The sequence below is a fragment of the Crotalus tigris genome, unplaced genomic scaffold (genome assembly GCF_016545835.1).
Source record: "Crotalus tigris isolate CLP2741 ecotype Arizona unplaced genomic scaffold, ASM1654583v1 scf7180000018030.5226217, whole genome shotgun sequence".
NCBI lineage: Eukaryota > Metazoa > Chordata > Lepidosauria > Squamata > Viperidae > Crotalus > Crotalus tigris.
Window position 1 is genome coordinate 3,155,713 of NW_024096786.1, and position 14,273 is coordinate 3,169,985.

Below are 14,273 nucleotides of genomic sequence, written 5' to 3' on the forward strand. Positions count from 1 at the left end.
CGGAAGGTGTTGTTTCGTGTCACTTTCTTCCGGTGTAACGCACAAGAAGCAGCCGAGGGCGTCTCCTAGCAACCAAGTAGCAGACGCTTGAGGCAGTGAGGGAGACGATCTTGGCCGAGAGGGTCCAACCATGTCGAAGTTCGGCAAAAAGAAGGAGGCGGTGAAATCCAACAATGTTCTCCAGTCAAATGTGCCCACGAAAGAGTAAGACCTGCCCTTTTCGCTGGAAGCGCTTTTTTCTTAATCTTTTCCTCTCTGCCCCGCTTTCCGCTGGCAAGACGAGGCTGGTGTCACACCTAGGTGGACTCCTCCTCCCAGTCCTTGGGATACTCCTCCCTTTGAAATAAAGCGGGTTGTCAGTTACCTCCGATCGTGCGGAATAATGATAAGAATGTCTGAATGTGATCTGGGCTTAAGTGTAGACTGTTTTAAGTTGTCAAGAGTGCCTGGAGTTGTAACGATTGGGAGAGTATAAACAAACCATGTATGTTGCCCTGGGTTCCATAGAGAAGGGATAACAATAAATGACACATTGCAGCTGCTTTATTATTTTGGCAAAGAGTAAGTGCAAGCTAATTTATGGATCCAAATATAGTACTTTAATCTGAGAATGCAGTGATGCAGACTTAATTTTTATACAACAGTATGCTACTCTGCTACTTTTATCAAATTGAAACACAAAAAGTTTTTTTGCTTCACTTTTGTGCAACTCAGTTTCATTTTCCAACCCAATGTCTGTGTAATCAAATACCGCTTCATTTGTACTCAGCCTTTACTGATTAATTTGTGGGGCTTTCTCATGGATAAATTAAAAGATATCAGGAATTTCAATCTAATAATGAAACACAATATAATCGCATGATTTCAGGAAGCACATTTTGTCTGTCATCAAATATGCAGATTGCTGAAGTGAAGTATAAATTAACAATATTCCCATTTTTCTGGTTAGTTTCAATTTTACTAAGTAACCATTTGTACTTAGGAGCTTTTCAAAAATTGAAAACAAATATGAAAATATTTGCCATGTAAGAAGAAAATAGCATGTTAGAAGAATATAGTAAACTTTTCATATTTGTATTATATTTCAGCCTCTGGTTTCTTTCGGGATCAGCTTCTAGTGTAAATCCTCAAGGTACTTCACCTGAGTCAAAGAAAGGAAGATTTCCTATCTGGCCAGAATGGAGTGAAGCAGACATCAATGTAGAAAAGTGGGATGCTGGAAAAGGTGGAAAGGAAAAAGATAAATCTGGAAGAAGCCCTATTCTGGTACTTTTCCTATAAACTTATCTCTTTTTTTCTAATTCATCAATATATAGAAATTTATTCTTCTTGCATTTTTCTTACCTATTGAACTTTGAAGCTTAGTTGGGTGCCAATCTGGAAAGTTTGCATCCCATATGTGATACATGAGAAGAATTGTGGAGGGAAAGGTTACTGTGGGTTTGTGGGGTTTTTTTTGACACTTTAATCACTGGGTGCAGTGCTTAAATCCAAGTGCTTAAATCACCAATGATCTGTTTGTTGGCTAATTGAGCTAGCTAATATTTGAGTTATAAAAATATTCAGCTTCATCATAACTCGTGGGAGGAGAGCATGGCATTGGGGAATGATGTTTCTGCCTTTTATTTTGAGTTTGAAAATATGGGGAGAAGACTTGTATTAACTTGTAGTAAGTTTTCCACATGTCGGTCAGCATCTATGACTCAACTTTACCAATGCTTTGCCTGTGCATATGTGTATTTCATGACTGTTATTTGATTGGTTATGTATTTTGATTGCTGCACTTGTTTCAGTGTGTCATAGTTTTGACACGCAGATCTGAATCTGCTTCTAATATTTCAGGAGAGAATTTGGAATTTGATCAGGGGCAGTTGTTTGTCTTTTTGTTTTATAAGTGAACAAACAGTAAGTGAAGAACAGCAGAATGCTCCTTTAGCACACCCTTTAGACTCTCTGTTGCTTTTTTTAGCATTATAGTTGGGTTTCCCTCTGTGAAGCTTGCTAGACTGGTGGAGTTGCAACCTAGAAATTTCTCTGTCAATATCTTCCTTGTCCTTTGCAATGGAGAGTTGTCAAGTGATAGTGGTGAGAAACACTAATAATAATAATAATAATAATAGTTGGAAGGGACCTTGGAGGTCATCAAGTCGAACCCCCTGCTCAGGCAGGTAACCCTATACCATTTTGGACAAATGGCTGTCCAGTTTCTTCTTAAAAACTTCCGGTGTTGGAGCATTCACCGCTTCTGGAGGCAGGTTATTCCACTGTTTAATTGTTCTAACTGTCAGGAAGTTTCTCCTTAGTTCTAGGTTGCTTCTCTCCTTGGTTAGTTTCCATCCATTGCTTCTTGTCCTGCCTTCAGGTGCTTTGGAAAATAGCTTGACTCCCTCTTCTTTGTGGCAGCCCCTGAGATATTGGACACTGCTATCATGTCCCCCCTCGTCCTTCTCTTCATTAAACTAGACATACCCAATTCCAGCAAAAGGCTAAATGCAGACCCTCTACAATAAATTTAAGATTTATGGTTTCTGAATTGACTTCTCATTTATTCCATATATCCTGTTATTAAAAATGAGAATGGTGGCAGAGGGCTGGTAGATGGTAAAGAAGCTGTTTTGTCTGTTATCAACCTGCCCAATGTGTATACAGAGTAAATACTATAGTGGACAATGAAGATGTCTCTATTTAAGACTTGTAATTGTTATAATATATTAGACATGGTTATAAAAAATAATCACATCGCAATTCAGGAAATAATCGCCAACATTTTCTAATTGGCATAATTAGAAAAAAAAATCTTTCCACAGAGAATAGTTTTACATTTTATTTTAAACTCCCACCCATAGGCCAAAAAGAAATAGATGCAAAATTTTGGGGCTATTTCCTCTGGTGACATTACTTACATTACTCAGAATCATAGAAATTTTACCAATTCGGCATTAAAGAGTCAGCTGTTAGGATTTGCTTTAAATATAAGAATACTTAGATTAACTCAGATCAGTTCATTAAATTAGCAGTTGGATTTGACTGAACGGATAACATCAAAGTACCACTAAGTTCATTTAGTAAGGTCTAGATATGATTAAATAAAAATTCAACTAATGTTTGTTTCAATTAATGTTGCACAAAGCATGTCTTTGAAGATCCAGAAGGAAAACTTGAACTTCCCTCTTCATTGAAAGTGAGTTTCTGGAAAAGGCCTCAAGAAATTTTAACAAATAAGGTAAGATGCACCTAATTTCCAGTTATCTATTTAAAATTTTGATTTTCTTTTTTAAAAGGTTTATTTTTTAACTTGGAGAATGCACAATAATATAGAAAAAAGAATCGGAGTATCCTTTTATTGCAAAACCAATGATTTCTAGAAATGTGAAATGGGTTTCTTATAATTTAAAAGCTCACACTGAGCTCTTCAACAGGTTTTTACAAAAGGTTTGTCTTATTTTTTTGCACATATGATTTAGGCATGCCCATTTAATTATATTGTTAGCTATTAGATAGATAAATGCTGGGTCCAGATCTTGGAAGGAAATAAGATTCAAAGATGTAAATATAACATTATATTCCCAAAATTTGGAAGTTGTCTATATATATGAAAAATTATATATTATGCCTACATAGTACATAGTACATACATAGTAGCAGAAAAGATAATTTTGTATTTGAAATATATACATTTACCAGAATTTAATTTTTTTTTTTAATAAAATAGCCCTCAGCCTTTGAGCTGGCCTTGCATTGATGGAGAGAAAAAGGGTTAACTATATAATTCCATATAGTCCATGTTTAATTTACTGTTTAAAACTAAATAACATAAATATACAAGTAGTCCTTGAATTACAACCATTAGTTTAGCAACCGTTCAAAATTATAGCAGCATGGAAAAAAGTGACTTGTAAATGGTCCTCGTACTTATGACTGTCACAGCATCCCCATGGTTCCTTGATCAAAATTTAGGCGCTTGGCAACTGACATTTATTTACAATGATTGCAGCATCCCTGGGTTCTAGGATCACCATTTGCAACTTTTTCAGCCAACTTCTGAGAAGCAAAGTCAATGGGGGAAACCAGATTCATTTAACAACCACATGATTCACATAACAACTGCAGTGATTTGCTTAACAATCATGGAAAAAAAGATTGTAAAATTGGATGCAACTCATTTGATAACTTCCTTGCTTAGCAAAAGAAATTCTGGTCTCAGTGGTTGTTATAAATTGAGGACTCTCTGTATTATTCTTATTTTGAAAAATAGTGTTTGCTGCCTCTGTACTTACACCATTTCAATATTTACTTTGGAAAAATAATGTTACAGCTGTCTGATAACCTTTCTGCTTGAGGGAAAAAAGTATTCTTTTTTTTTTTCAATGAAAGTTTAAAGGCACACAATTGTCTAAATCAGATTTCAAGAATTTGGCCAGAATTACCTAAATCAGATTTCAAGAATTTGGAATTTCTATTCATCCAATAGTTTTTATATTTGTCCTATAGTCATATTTATTCAGAGATTCTGAAGGGTTTTCAAGTTTTCCTCAAATATATGTATAAAGAGAAAAACAGAATATGTCACCATGGAAGACATTACCTCTTCATACGTTTTTTGACCATTTCATATTAACAGTATTCTGGATACCTGATTTGTTACGAACACAGTGTATATTGCTCAGCATACTTTCTTAATCAGTGTACATCTTTTGAGATATACTTTGATATATATAGCTTTGATCCATGAAATATATGGATTTTCATTCTAATATTATTAACAATTCATGTATATGTTAATAGAATAATTAAATTTCTCATTACTTTTAGGTTCCTGTGGTAGTAAAAAATGAAAATTGGTTTGATCTTTTTTCACCAAACGAACATTTAATGGGCAGTGAGGTATGGAATAATCATCCTTTATAAGAAATAACATACATTGAATGTGTATTTGGATGAAATAAATATTTGTTGTTGCAAAAGTATGAAAGTGACTTTGATCTGAAAAAAACAAGAAGTATCAAAACCTGTCATGCAACACAGTGAACTGATTTACTAAAATACGACCATGCAGAGCAAGACAAAGATGGGATTAGACCCCATATCAGACAGCAAAATGTTGGCTCATTACTTGAGAACAGTATAAATGAGCATTTATTTATTTATTTATTTTATTTAAATGCTGCCCATCTCCCCAACTGCGCAATTTTCATTAATTGTGGGTGATGGCATATATAGTGTAATTTTATGAAAAGTCAGTTTAGAGTTATTTAGTTAAAATGTTATGTTTTCATTAGAAAATTGAAACAGTTTAGAATAGAGATGTTCTAGCAGTTTGTTCATTTCACATTTTTAAGTAAATTACTGGATTCATAATTTTGTGTGCTTTTGCAGAGAGAAACTTCATTAAATACATTCATTTTTATTTGGAAATCTTTCAAAATTATTGGGCAAATAATAGGACAAATCAGACTTCTGCATAAGACATGTGGAAATGACATAACCAAAAATAGTCAAATCTACCTATTCTGTATGTTTAGATAAAACCAAATCACTCAGTAGAGCTTATGTTTCTTATGCTGTATCTATAATCTATATCTAACAATTAATTATAAAATAAGCACAACTCATTTAAGATCATAGTCATAAAGAATAAAATTACATATTTATGTATAAGTACAGCTCACAAATGTCCCTCAAAATCAATACTTCACTAAATTGAGAATGTGTGATATGATTTCTATCGAGGTAACCTTACTAGGAACTAGAAATGAATATCATTAAACACTTTATTCTGCATATCAGAGCTGCTTGTTATGAAATTCAGTGAACATTATGTTTAAAGCTATGGTTTTCATTCAACCTCTATTAGTTAATAGTATCTTCTCCTCTTCCATATAGGGATTATCAACATTTATTTCCAATTTTAAGGAAACGACGATTTTCATTAGTGTCCAGAATTAGGTAACTGTGATTTGTTTAAATATTTAATTAACAAATTCCAGGATTGGATTTTCATTTGTTATTATCCCCCAAATTTAGGGATCAGAGGGTAAGTGGAACCCTGTATATTTTTTCGCTCTCAGGGCCATTTTTCTGTGGGATTCCAACATTTGCACTCTAGATGACTATACATAGCTTTACAAAAGCTGTAGGAGCTATCCAGGTCAGCAGTATTGCCGGAATATATAGAATGTATCAGAATGGTTAGTCCACTTCCATTTATTTATGGAAAGAATTTGAATGCCAGAGCTTAGCTAACTTTTCTTATTTTCTCTACATCCTCTCCACATCTCGCTTCAGTTGATGAGATGGATAATAAGTGAAATATATGCAGTTTGGAGGTTGCACAATACAACTGCTTTAAGTGTGGAAGCTAAAACTAATGCTAATGAAATACCCCCAGTAGCTCCAGTATTGTGGAAGCCATGGGAACATATCTACTCATTATGCAAAGCAATCAAAGGTCATATGCCATTGTATAATAGCTATGGAAAATATGTGGTAAAACTCTTCTGGATGGTAAGTGATCATTTAGGTATGTGTATATTATATATTAGTTTTTTCTACAGTTTGTTAAGGAATTCTATTGCTTATTTAATTATTCATAGAAAAGGAACAATTGGGAATAGCGACTGCAATTAAGAAATTACACTACTGTTTAACTATTATTGTATATCCTACTGAGTATCTTTTATTGCATAAGAGCTGAATTTAATGCACAAAGTCTTTATATTATTACACATTCATATAATCCAAAGTGAATAAAGTCTAGATATACTATATATATTTTACATATGATTGTTTTACTTTGATCACTTTACAGTCAACCTTAAATACATGCATTTAAAAGTGCACTTCAAACTCATGGCACATCTGTTCTGTCAGTTTGAAAAGGCAAGAAGTATTCTTCCCTTCTGAATGTTTTACACACCCCTACTTTGCAGTGTTTGCTATAATGCATCAGAGCCATAATACAGTTACATGTTTCAGAAAATCATAAGTAGTCCAGTAGTCTATTCTCATATATTCCTGTAATCAGAAAGATAGAAGTAGCACAATCAATAAGAAAAAGTATCACAGATATTTTCAGTATAAAATCATAGAGTCTCTTGAAATAACCTTCCACATAGAGCCTCCTTATTTTAGTCCTATTAAAGGTTTTCAAATGACCACATATTTTTCTTATGCTATTTTATTGTACTACATTTGGCTTAGGGAAATACCAACTCTGTGTAACGTACCATTTCTCAACCTTTTTTTGTCCTGGAGAAACCATTGAAATAATGTTTAATCTTGGGGAACCCCTTCATAAACAATTGTTATATCTGTAGCTATTTTTCACAAAATTACAAAAACTTCACAATATAATTCCATTCTCACACAATTCATGTTTTATAACGTATAGAACAATAGCAAAGAAGCAAGCCATGTGAGTCATGATGCATAAAAGTTTCTACCACTACAAGCCCTAAATATGTTCAAAAAATGCTGGTTACTTTTTTTAATCATGATCTCTTCTCTGGAACCTTAATTGAGAAAAGCTTATTTAACATGTGGCAATGCATGAATACATTGAATACAGATTCAATAGTATAATTTGTGGAGATAATTTTGTTGTAAAAAAAGTATCTTATTGGCAAGAAATATGGGAGAGGCTAAGCAGAAAGTGACAATTATTAGAATACCAGTAAGGTTGTGAAAAAAGCCAGCACTAAGCTAGTTGAATAACGTTCACAAGTCGCATTGGGCACTCTTGGTCATTTTCTATATACTTCCTTCTAGCACATATACAAGTACCCAAACAGTCATCTTTAGTCGTCCATCATTTTCTTTCCTATGCTCAGTCAAATTAATCCATATTGATAAGGGATGCTGATATCCACACTGTCACTATATTTCAGTTGTCATAAAAAATGATGGCAAACAATTTGTTTGTTATGCTTTATAACAAGAGAATGTGCTGGTTAGTGATATAAAAAAGCATAAAAGCATATTTTTGCCATGGTAAAAGACACATGAATGTGGCCAGTTGGGGATAACTCATCAGTACCCTTCTGCAGATGATTTTTAAATTACTAGCTGTATTGTACATCTGTTTTATACCTGGATTTCACTGAATTTTCATGTTGTTCTTTCTATCTAGTGAAATTATAATGAGTGTCAACCTTTGAGAAGGTCACGCATATTTTTGTAATGAGTCTCTTTCTCATTACTACCCCATAATACTTGATTTTCATTTTTTCTAGGGATGTTGGAGAAAGATCATTGTGGATGACAGTATACCTTTCAGCGAAGACAATTTCATGCTGCTTCCAACCACAACATGTGAAATTGAACTTTGGCCACTGATATTATCCAAAGCCATCATTAAATTAGCAAATAATGAGTATGTTTTCCTATTTTGAGATAAAAAAAGAAGCAAAGTCAGAACCTAATATAGAGAGGATGCTTGTTTGCTCTGAATTTATCAACTAATTATCTTCTTGAACCTTTTGTTAAACCTTGGAAGCTTCCCAGCTTCAATAAAATATATTACTACAAAAACATCAGTCTTGGGGGAACTTTTCAATTTTTTTATTCCATTACTCAAACATATTTGGAGCACCCCTCGAAATACTAGTACTAAATTTTTTGCAATGTAAGAAATGGATCTATTTATGTAAATCCAGGTGCAGTTTAAATTTCAAACCTTCTGTTTAGAAGAAATGGCATGTTTATTAAACAGAAGAGTACTAAAACAATACTAGTGCAAGTTAAAGTTATAACTGCGTAACTTGATCTATGCTAACCGTTATAGTTATATAACAACTATGTAAAACAGTAGGAACCATACAAAGTAAAAGGCAGCAATGAAAAAATAGGTGCTATAGCTGTAATATTTTGATTCCACATTGTCAGGGTGGTGGCTGTATGCTTACTTTGAAAAAAAGCAAACATACTAGCATATTTTTCCATGCATTTCTGAAGTACAACCTATGTGCCCAAAACAATTTGAATCTGTTGTTTTGCTAAAATTGATAGATTAGCTCATCTCCCAATTTTATTATTATTATTATTATTATTATTATTATTATTATTATTATTATTGCAACCGCATCTATGTCTAAGATTTAATCTTAAATTTTAAGATTAATGTTTTCGGTTCTTTTTTCTATTCTGATTTATTAAGACCTATGAGAATCTAAGTTGTTCAGCAATATAAATGTGTGCTATGTTAAAAGATTTAACATAGACATTTAAGTTTTTGTAACTACAGTACGGAAGAAATAAATTTTTGTTGGTTGTAAATTTTCTGGGGTTAAAAGATTATATATGAAATATGGAAAATTGGGGTTGTCACAGAACATGAAGAGATACAGACAGAATAGAGCATTCCTATGTTAATTGTCACATCTTTTATTGTTCATAGTATAAATGAAGTTGGAAAAAGGGAACTAGGAGAATTTACAGTTCTGCATGCACTTACTGGATGGATACCAGAAATTATTCCTCTCCAGTAAGTTCTATTTTTTCTAATGTATACTTTTTAATTATTGCATGTGCTGTACTCTGTAATTATTTTGTACTTGGATCATCAGGCCTTTGGGTAAAAATGCCTTGATCCCACAAGTTTTGATAGGGTTGGCATGTTCTGAGTCTCATCAATTAAATACTATCATTTTAAAGGACTCAGGGGACTTTCTTTCTCTGTTGCAGCAGCTTGGGAACCATGCTCATCTCCAAGAGTCAGATGAGACTTTAGAAGGCCTTTAAAACTAGGTTCTTTCCCCAGGCATAGGTCCAGGTGTATGAGTCCATTGTAATTATAATCGGTCTGTGTTTTATGCCCCGGACAGTGTGTTTTACTCTTTTATTTTATCTTATTTTTATATTGTGAGTGTTTTAATACTGTCACATGGCAGATCGGTGACTATATAAAAGGAATGAATGAATGAGAACAAAGACAACTTACATAAAAGTCCATGTTTTAAACATAAGTTCCTCGTATTTTAAAAATTGTAATATGAGTTGCTAAAAGTTAGAGAAGAGTTATTGTTGTCAAATTATTCTGAGTATGATTGACTGGATCCAGTCCTCCACAGTATCTTGCTTTCTTTGGAATTTAATCTAAAACTATTACTATTGCTGTTTATATAATATTTCATATATAAGATAAAGGTGACTTTTAAAAAATGATTATTTAAAAATTAAACCTTTTGGTAAATGGAATCAATTTGAAATTAATTCTGTAGTTGTCTGTAATATGTAGAAACTATATTTTATTGTATGTATTGCTCATTTTACATATATCTGAATTTTAATCAGTTCTGCTAACTTGATCATTTTCTTAATTTTTAGCTAAGTATAATGCTTTTCTTTTTTCCGTATTTAAAAACAGGTTATCAGATTCCCCAAGCTCAAAAAGATCCATATATTTGTAGTAAATTAACAATAGGCATTATTTCAAATATATATTGTATTTATTATTTTTAAAGATCTGGATATTTGGATAAACTTTGGGAATTCATAAGAGACATTGTGCCAGAATTTAAGTTACCAGAAGAATCACTTCCTGAATCCAGACAGTCACTTCAAGATGCAAAAAAGGATTTGAAAGCATCTGACATAAAAAATGATACTACGCCTATTGTTAAACAACAAGAAAAACCAGAAAAAGCTGAGAAAGCTGGGAAAGGTATGTTTTAAATTGTCCACACTATCAGACACACAATGAAAGAGTACCAGAAGAATAACAAGGTTATACTGTCGAGAGATAAAACAGGTACAACAGAATTACACTAATCTTTCCCCAAATTATTTATCAGGATTACCATGGCCAGTTCTGTCCCGAGATCAAATCTGAATCAGATTGCAAAAGCTCAGGATAATCAGTGTTTTCCAAAAATGCCAGCAAGTATACATATGCCAGCCTTTCCAATATATTGCCCAAAACATTATATAAAATATTTTGATGCCCAAACAAATCTCATCTTTGTTGTTTGCCATCCTAGCTGTTGCCTTCCTGTCCTTTTGTATTGTATTATTATTTTCTTTTCCATTTAAGATCAATAATATAATATTTTGTTATAGTATAACACACACATTTAGCTCTGGAGAAAAAAAAGCTCATTCTTGTTTCTAGCTACATTAAAGATAGGCATATATGTATGTGTAAAAGTCATGGAAACTACCAGCTATGCTCTTTCCAAGAGTAGACAAAGTTATCATCCCCAATTGAATTCAGTTGAATCACAGCTGAAGAGTATTACTGCAACAGTATAGAGTTCTCTTTGAAAAATGTTTAGAATACAGGGAGTAAAATTTTTGATTGAAGACATTTCTTTAAAATAAGGGATTTTGCAGGTACATCATCTTCAGTTGCTTCCAATTTGATGGTCATTCCAAATTATTTTTAGTTATTATTTTTAAAACATTGAAGGACTGAGACTTGGTACTTGAAATATAACTTTTTCCTTCATTTTTCTCTCTCATTTACTATCTCTAGGTCTCTCTGTGATATATTTGGGTAGGGTATAGAAAATCGATCAGCAAAGTTTTATTAACATTCTAATTGCTAGAATCTTCTTTTACAGGTAGTCCTCAACTTATAATCATTCATTTAGTGACTGTTACAACTGCATTGAAAAAAGTGACTTATGACCGTTTTTCATACTTATGACTGTGGCAACATTCCCCATGGTCACATGATCAAAATTTGGAGGTTAGCGACCAGTTCATATTTATGACAGTTGCTATGTCCTGGGATCATGTGATCACCTCTTGTGATCTTCTGACATGCAAAGTCAATGGGGAAATCAGATTCACTTAACAATCATGTTGTTAACTTAATAATTGTAGTGATTCACTTAACAGCTATGGTAAGAAGGTCATAAAATGGGGTAAAACTCACTTAACAAGAAATTTTGGACTCAACTGTGGTCTTAGGTGAGGACTACCTTAGGTAAGGTAGTCCTCACTTAACAACCAATTGTTTAGCAATCATTCAGAACTATGACAGACTTCCCCAAAGCTACTTACAAATCCAGCTACAGATTTCAATAGCTGCATATATCTCCATGGTCACATGACTGCCTTTCAGGCACTTGGAAACCAGTTTCCGGTATAAAATGTCCATAGGAATATAGGGATTTGCTTAATGACCACAGCATTCACTTAACTGCTACAAAAAAAGTCATAAAATCAGATCTGGTCATTTGGGACCCTGAATTTATGACCATCATGATTTAGGGCAAAAATTTTGGGCACTATTATAATCATAAGATGAGGATTCCCTGTGTGTCCTTAACCCTTGGCTTATCGGAAATAGAAACAGAATTTTTGGGAGCTGAGAGTCTTCAGTACTATCTATTGTTTGAGACAAGATCTGCTTTATAATCTGGGGCAAAGTACAGTAGTATTTGTTAGTCTACTGATTTTTTATTTTTTTTTAAGAAAAGTCAGATCAAAAAGAAGTTGGAAAGAAAAGAAGCAAAGATGGTGAAAAGGATAAACTTAAGCCAGCTTCTCATTCTACACGAATGTCTGCTGACTATCAAAGTTCTCTTCAGATATTTCTTGATGGTAAGATTATAAAACTTCTTAGATATATGTGCATTGGCCACGAAAACTTTATTGAGATTGTAAAGTATATGAGCTCATAAATTAGCAGAAGTATTTATAATTGAAATCTGAGCTCTAATTCCAAATCTCTATAAGTGTAAGATAAAATCTTTCTTACTTTATGTGTCAGGGTCAGATCAGTAACAGGTTATCTGACCATTATTTGTTCTTCATACTTTTAGCTCATATTCATGGTTACAAGCTTTGGTTACTGGCTCCTTCTCAGAAGGAGAAGGTTAGCAAAAATTAACAAAGATAACACCCTACTAATAACATGCATTTATTTATTTGTTATTTGTTTATATCACAAGGATATAATATAAAGAATTCTGTCACAAGAATATAATATGAAGATTCTCTCTCCATATTATCAGTCACAACAATGACATCATTAGTGAGATTCTGTGAGATGCACTGCTTTCTGTACATCACTGCAGAATCAGTCAGACTGCTAGCCTATTTCCTGTCCTCCTCATCCTAAAGCATGGCAGGTGTTTGTTTTTTGCATTTTGGGAGAGTTTGGAAGATTTTTAAGGGGCAAAATTCTTTCTGTCAGCTTTACAGAGACCGTAGGCTACAAAAAAGGCACAATAAACTGTGGTAAATGGCTCAAGGTTGATAAGGAACTGAAATATTTTTCCTCACTTCAGTGAGTCTACAAAAAAAATTTCAGAGAAATGAATGTCAAAAGTTGAACAAAGGTACTTCACACAGTTGGTTTCAACACTAGTCAATCTGATATTGACCCAGATTTCATTTTACATGATGTTCTGAAGAACTTTTAAAACTATAAATACAGTTAATTACTGATTAAAACAATGAATACAAATACAATACAATTAATTACTGATTGACATGCTATTCTTATGGTGAACGTCTATGAGGAAATCCCTGTTTGGATTCTGTAAGCCGTCTCCTCTTTTAACACTGGAGATTTATTTTCCATTCAGTCTTGCTCCTACTTAGCTAAGTTGTCTCCTCAGCATGGTCTTGCTCTGCTTGTTGTGATTAAAGTTGTTGGTTATTTGTTGCTCTCTTTGTGTCACTTTTCTCTGCTCTTCAGCTTTGACCCGCTTAGAAGATTATGAAGAAAATCAATGGTACTAAGTGTTGTAAATAGCCAATAATTTTCAGTTATTCATAAAATACAATTTAATAGAAATTTGACAAAAAGTAAACCAAAAATTACACACAACAAATATATACATGTTTAATATGTACATATTTAATTTTTAAAACCCCAAATAATGTGTTGATTTTAGGTAGTTACATTAGTCAATTACATCAAATATTTCTAATTGTAGCTCTCTTTGAATAAAATAGAAACAATTTAAATGTAACCAATTATTATTTAGACTTTAAAACTACTTATTTTGAACTAGCTTCCTTGATATTTTTCAGAATAAGTTACCTAATTGAAACATATCCCATTTCTCAAATCTCATTCTTGCATTTATAGCACCATGTTTAACATGGGATATTATCAGTTCATATTATGTTATCACCTACAACTTTATTTCTGTTCTTTTATACTGTTTAATAGATTCAATGGGTTCTTTGTAGGTTCTGCAACACCATTGCAGCCGCAGTTGGTGGTATATGCTTGCTACATGCCTCTTTATGTACCTGAAAAAAAGATCTTCATATTAGAGAAAATGGTAAGGATTTATGTATATACTCTTCCTTTT

General features: G+C 32.9%; 1 protein-coding gene across 9 annotated transcripts in view; it reads left to right on the plus strand.

The window, feature by feature from the left end:
* The first annotated feature begins 5 nt into the window (after positions 1-5).
* Positions 6-14,273, plus strand: part of ADGB (androglobin) — a 79,614-nt gene continuing 65,346 nt past the window's right edge. For 6 of the 9 annotated variants that reach the window (XM_039346858.1, XM_039346860.1, XM_039346859.1 and 3 more), the window contains exons 1-11: positions 6-204; positions 1,089-1,266; positions 1,843-1,905; positions 3,131-3,223; positions 4,813-4,884; positions 6,286-6,504; positions 8,232-8,371; positions 9,395-9,481; positions 10,461-10,660; positions 12,418-12,546; positions 14,149-14,243. In XM_039346858.1, the coding sequence (XP_039202792.1) occupies positions 131-204; positions 1,089-1,266; positions 1,843-1,905; positions 3,131-3,223; positions 4,813-4,884; positions 6,286-6,504; positions 8,232-8,371; positions 9,395-9,481; positions 10,461-10,660; positions 12,418-12,546; positions 14,149-14,243 (1,350 nt within the window). In that variant the 5' untranslated portion in view covers positions 6-130. Of the gene's footprint in view, positions 205-1,088; positions 1,267-1,842; positions 1,906-3,130; positions 3,224-4,812; positions 4,885-5,883; positions 5,947-6,285; positions 6,505-8,231; positions 8,372-9,394; positions 9,482-10,460; positions 10,661-12,417; positions 12,547-14,148; positions 14,244-14,273 lie in introns of those variants that run through there. The other 3 variants (XM_039346864.1, XM_039346861.1, XM_039346866.1) reach the window with 3 other exon arrangements.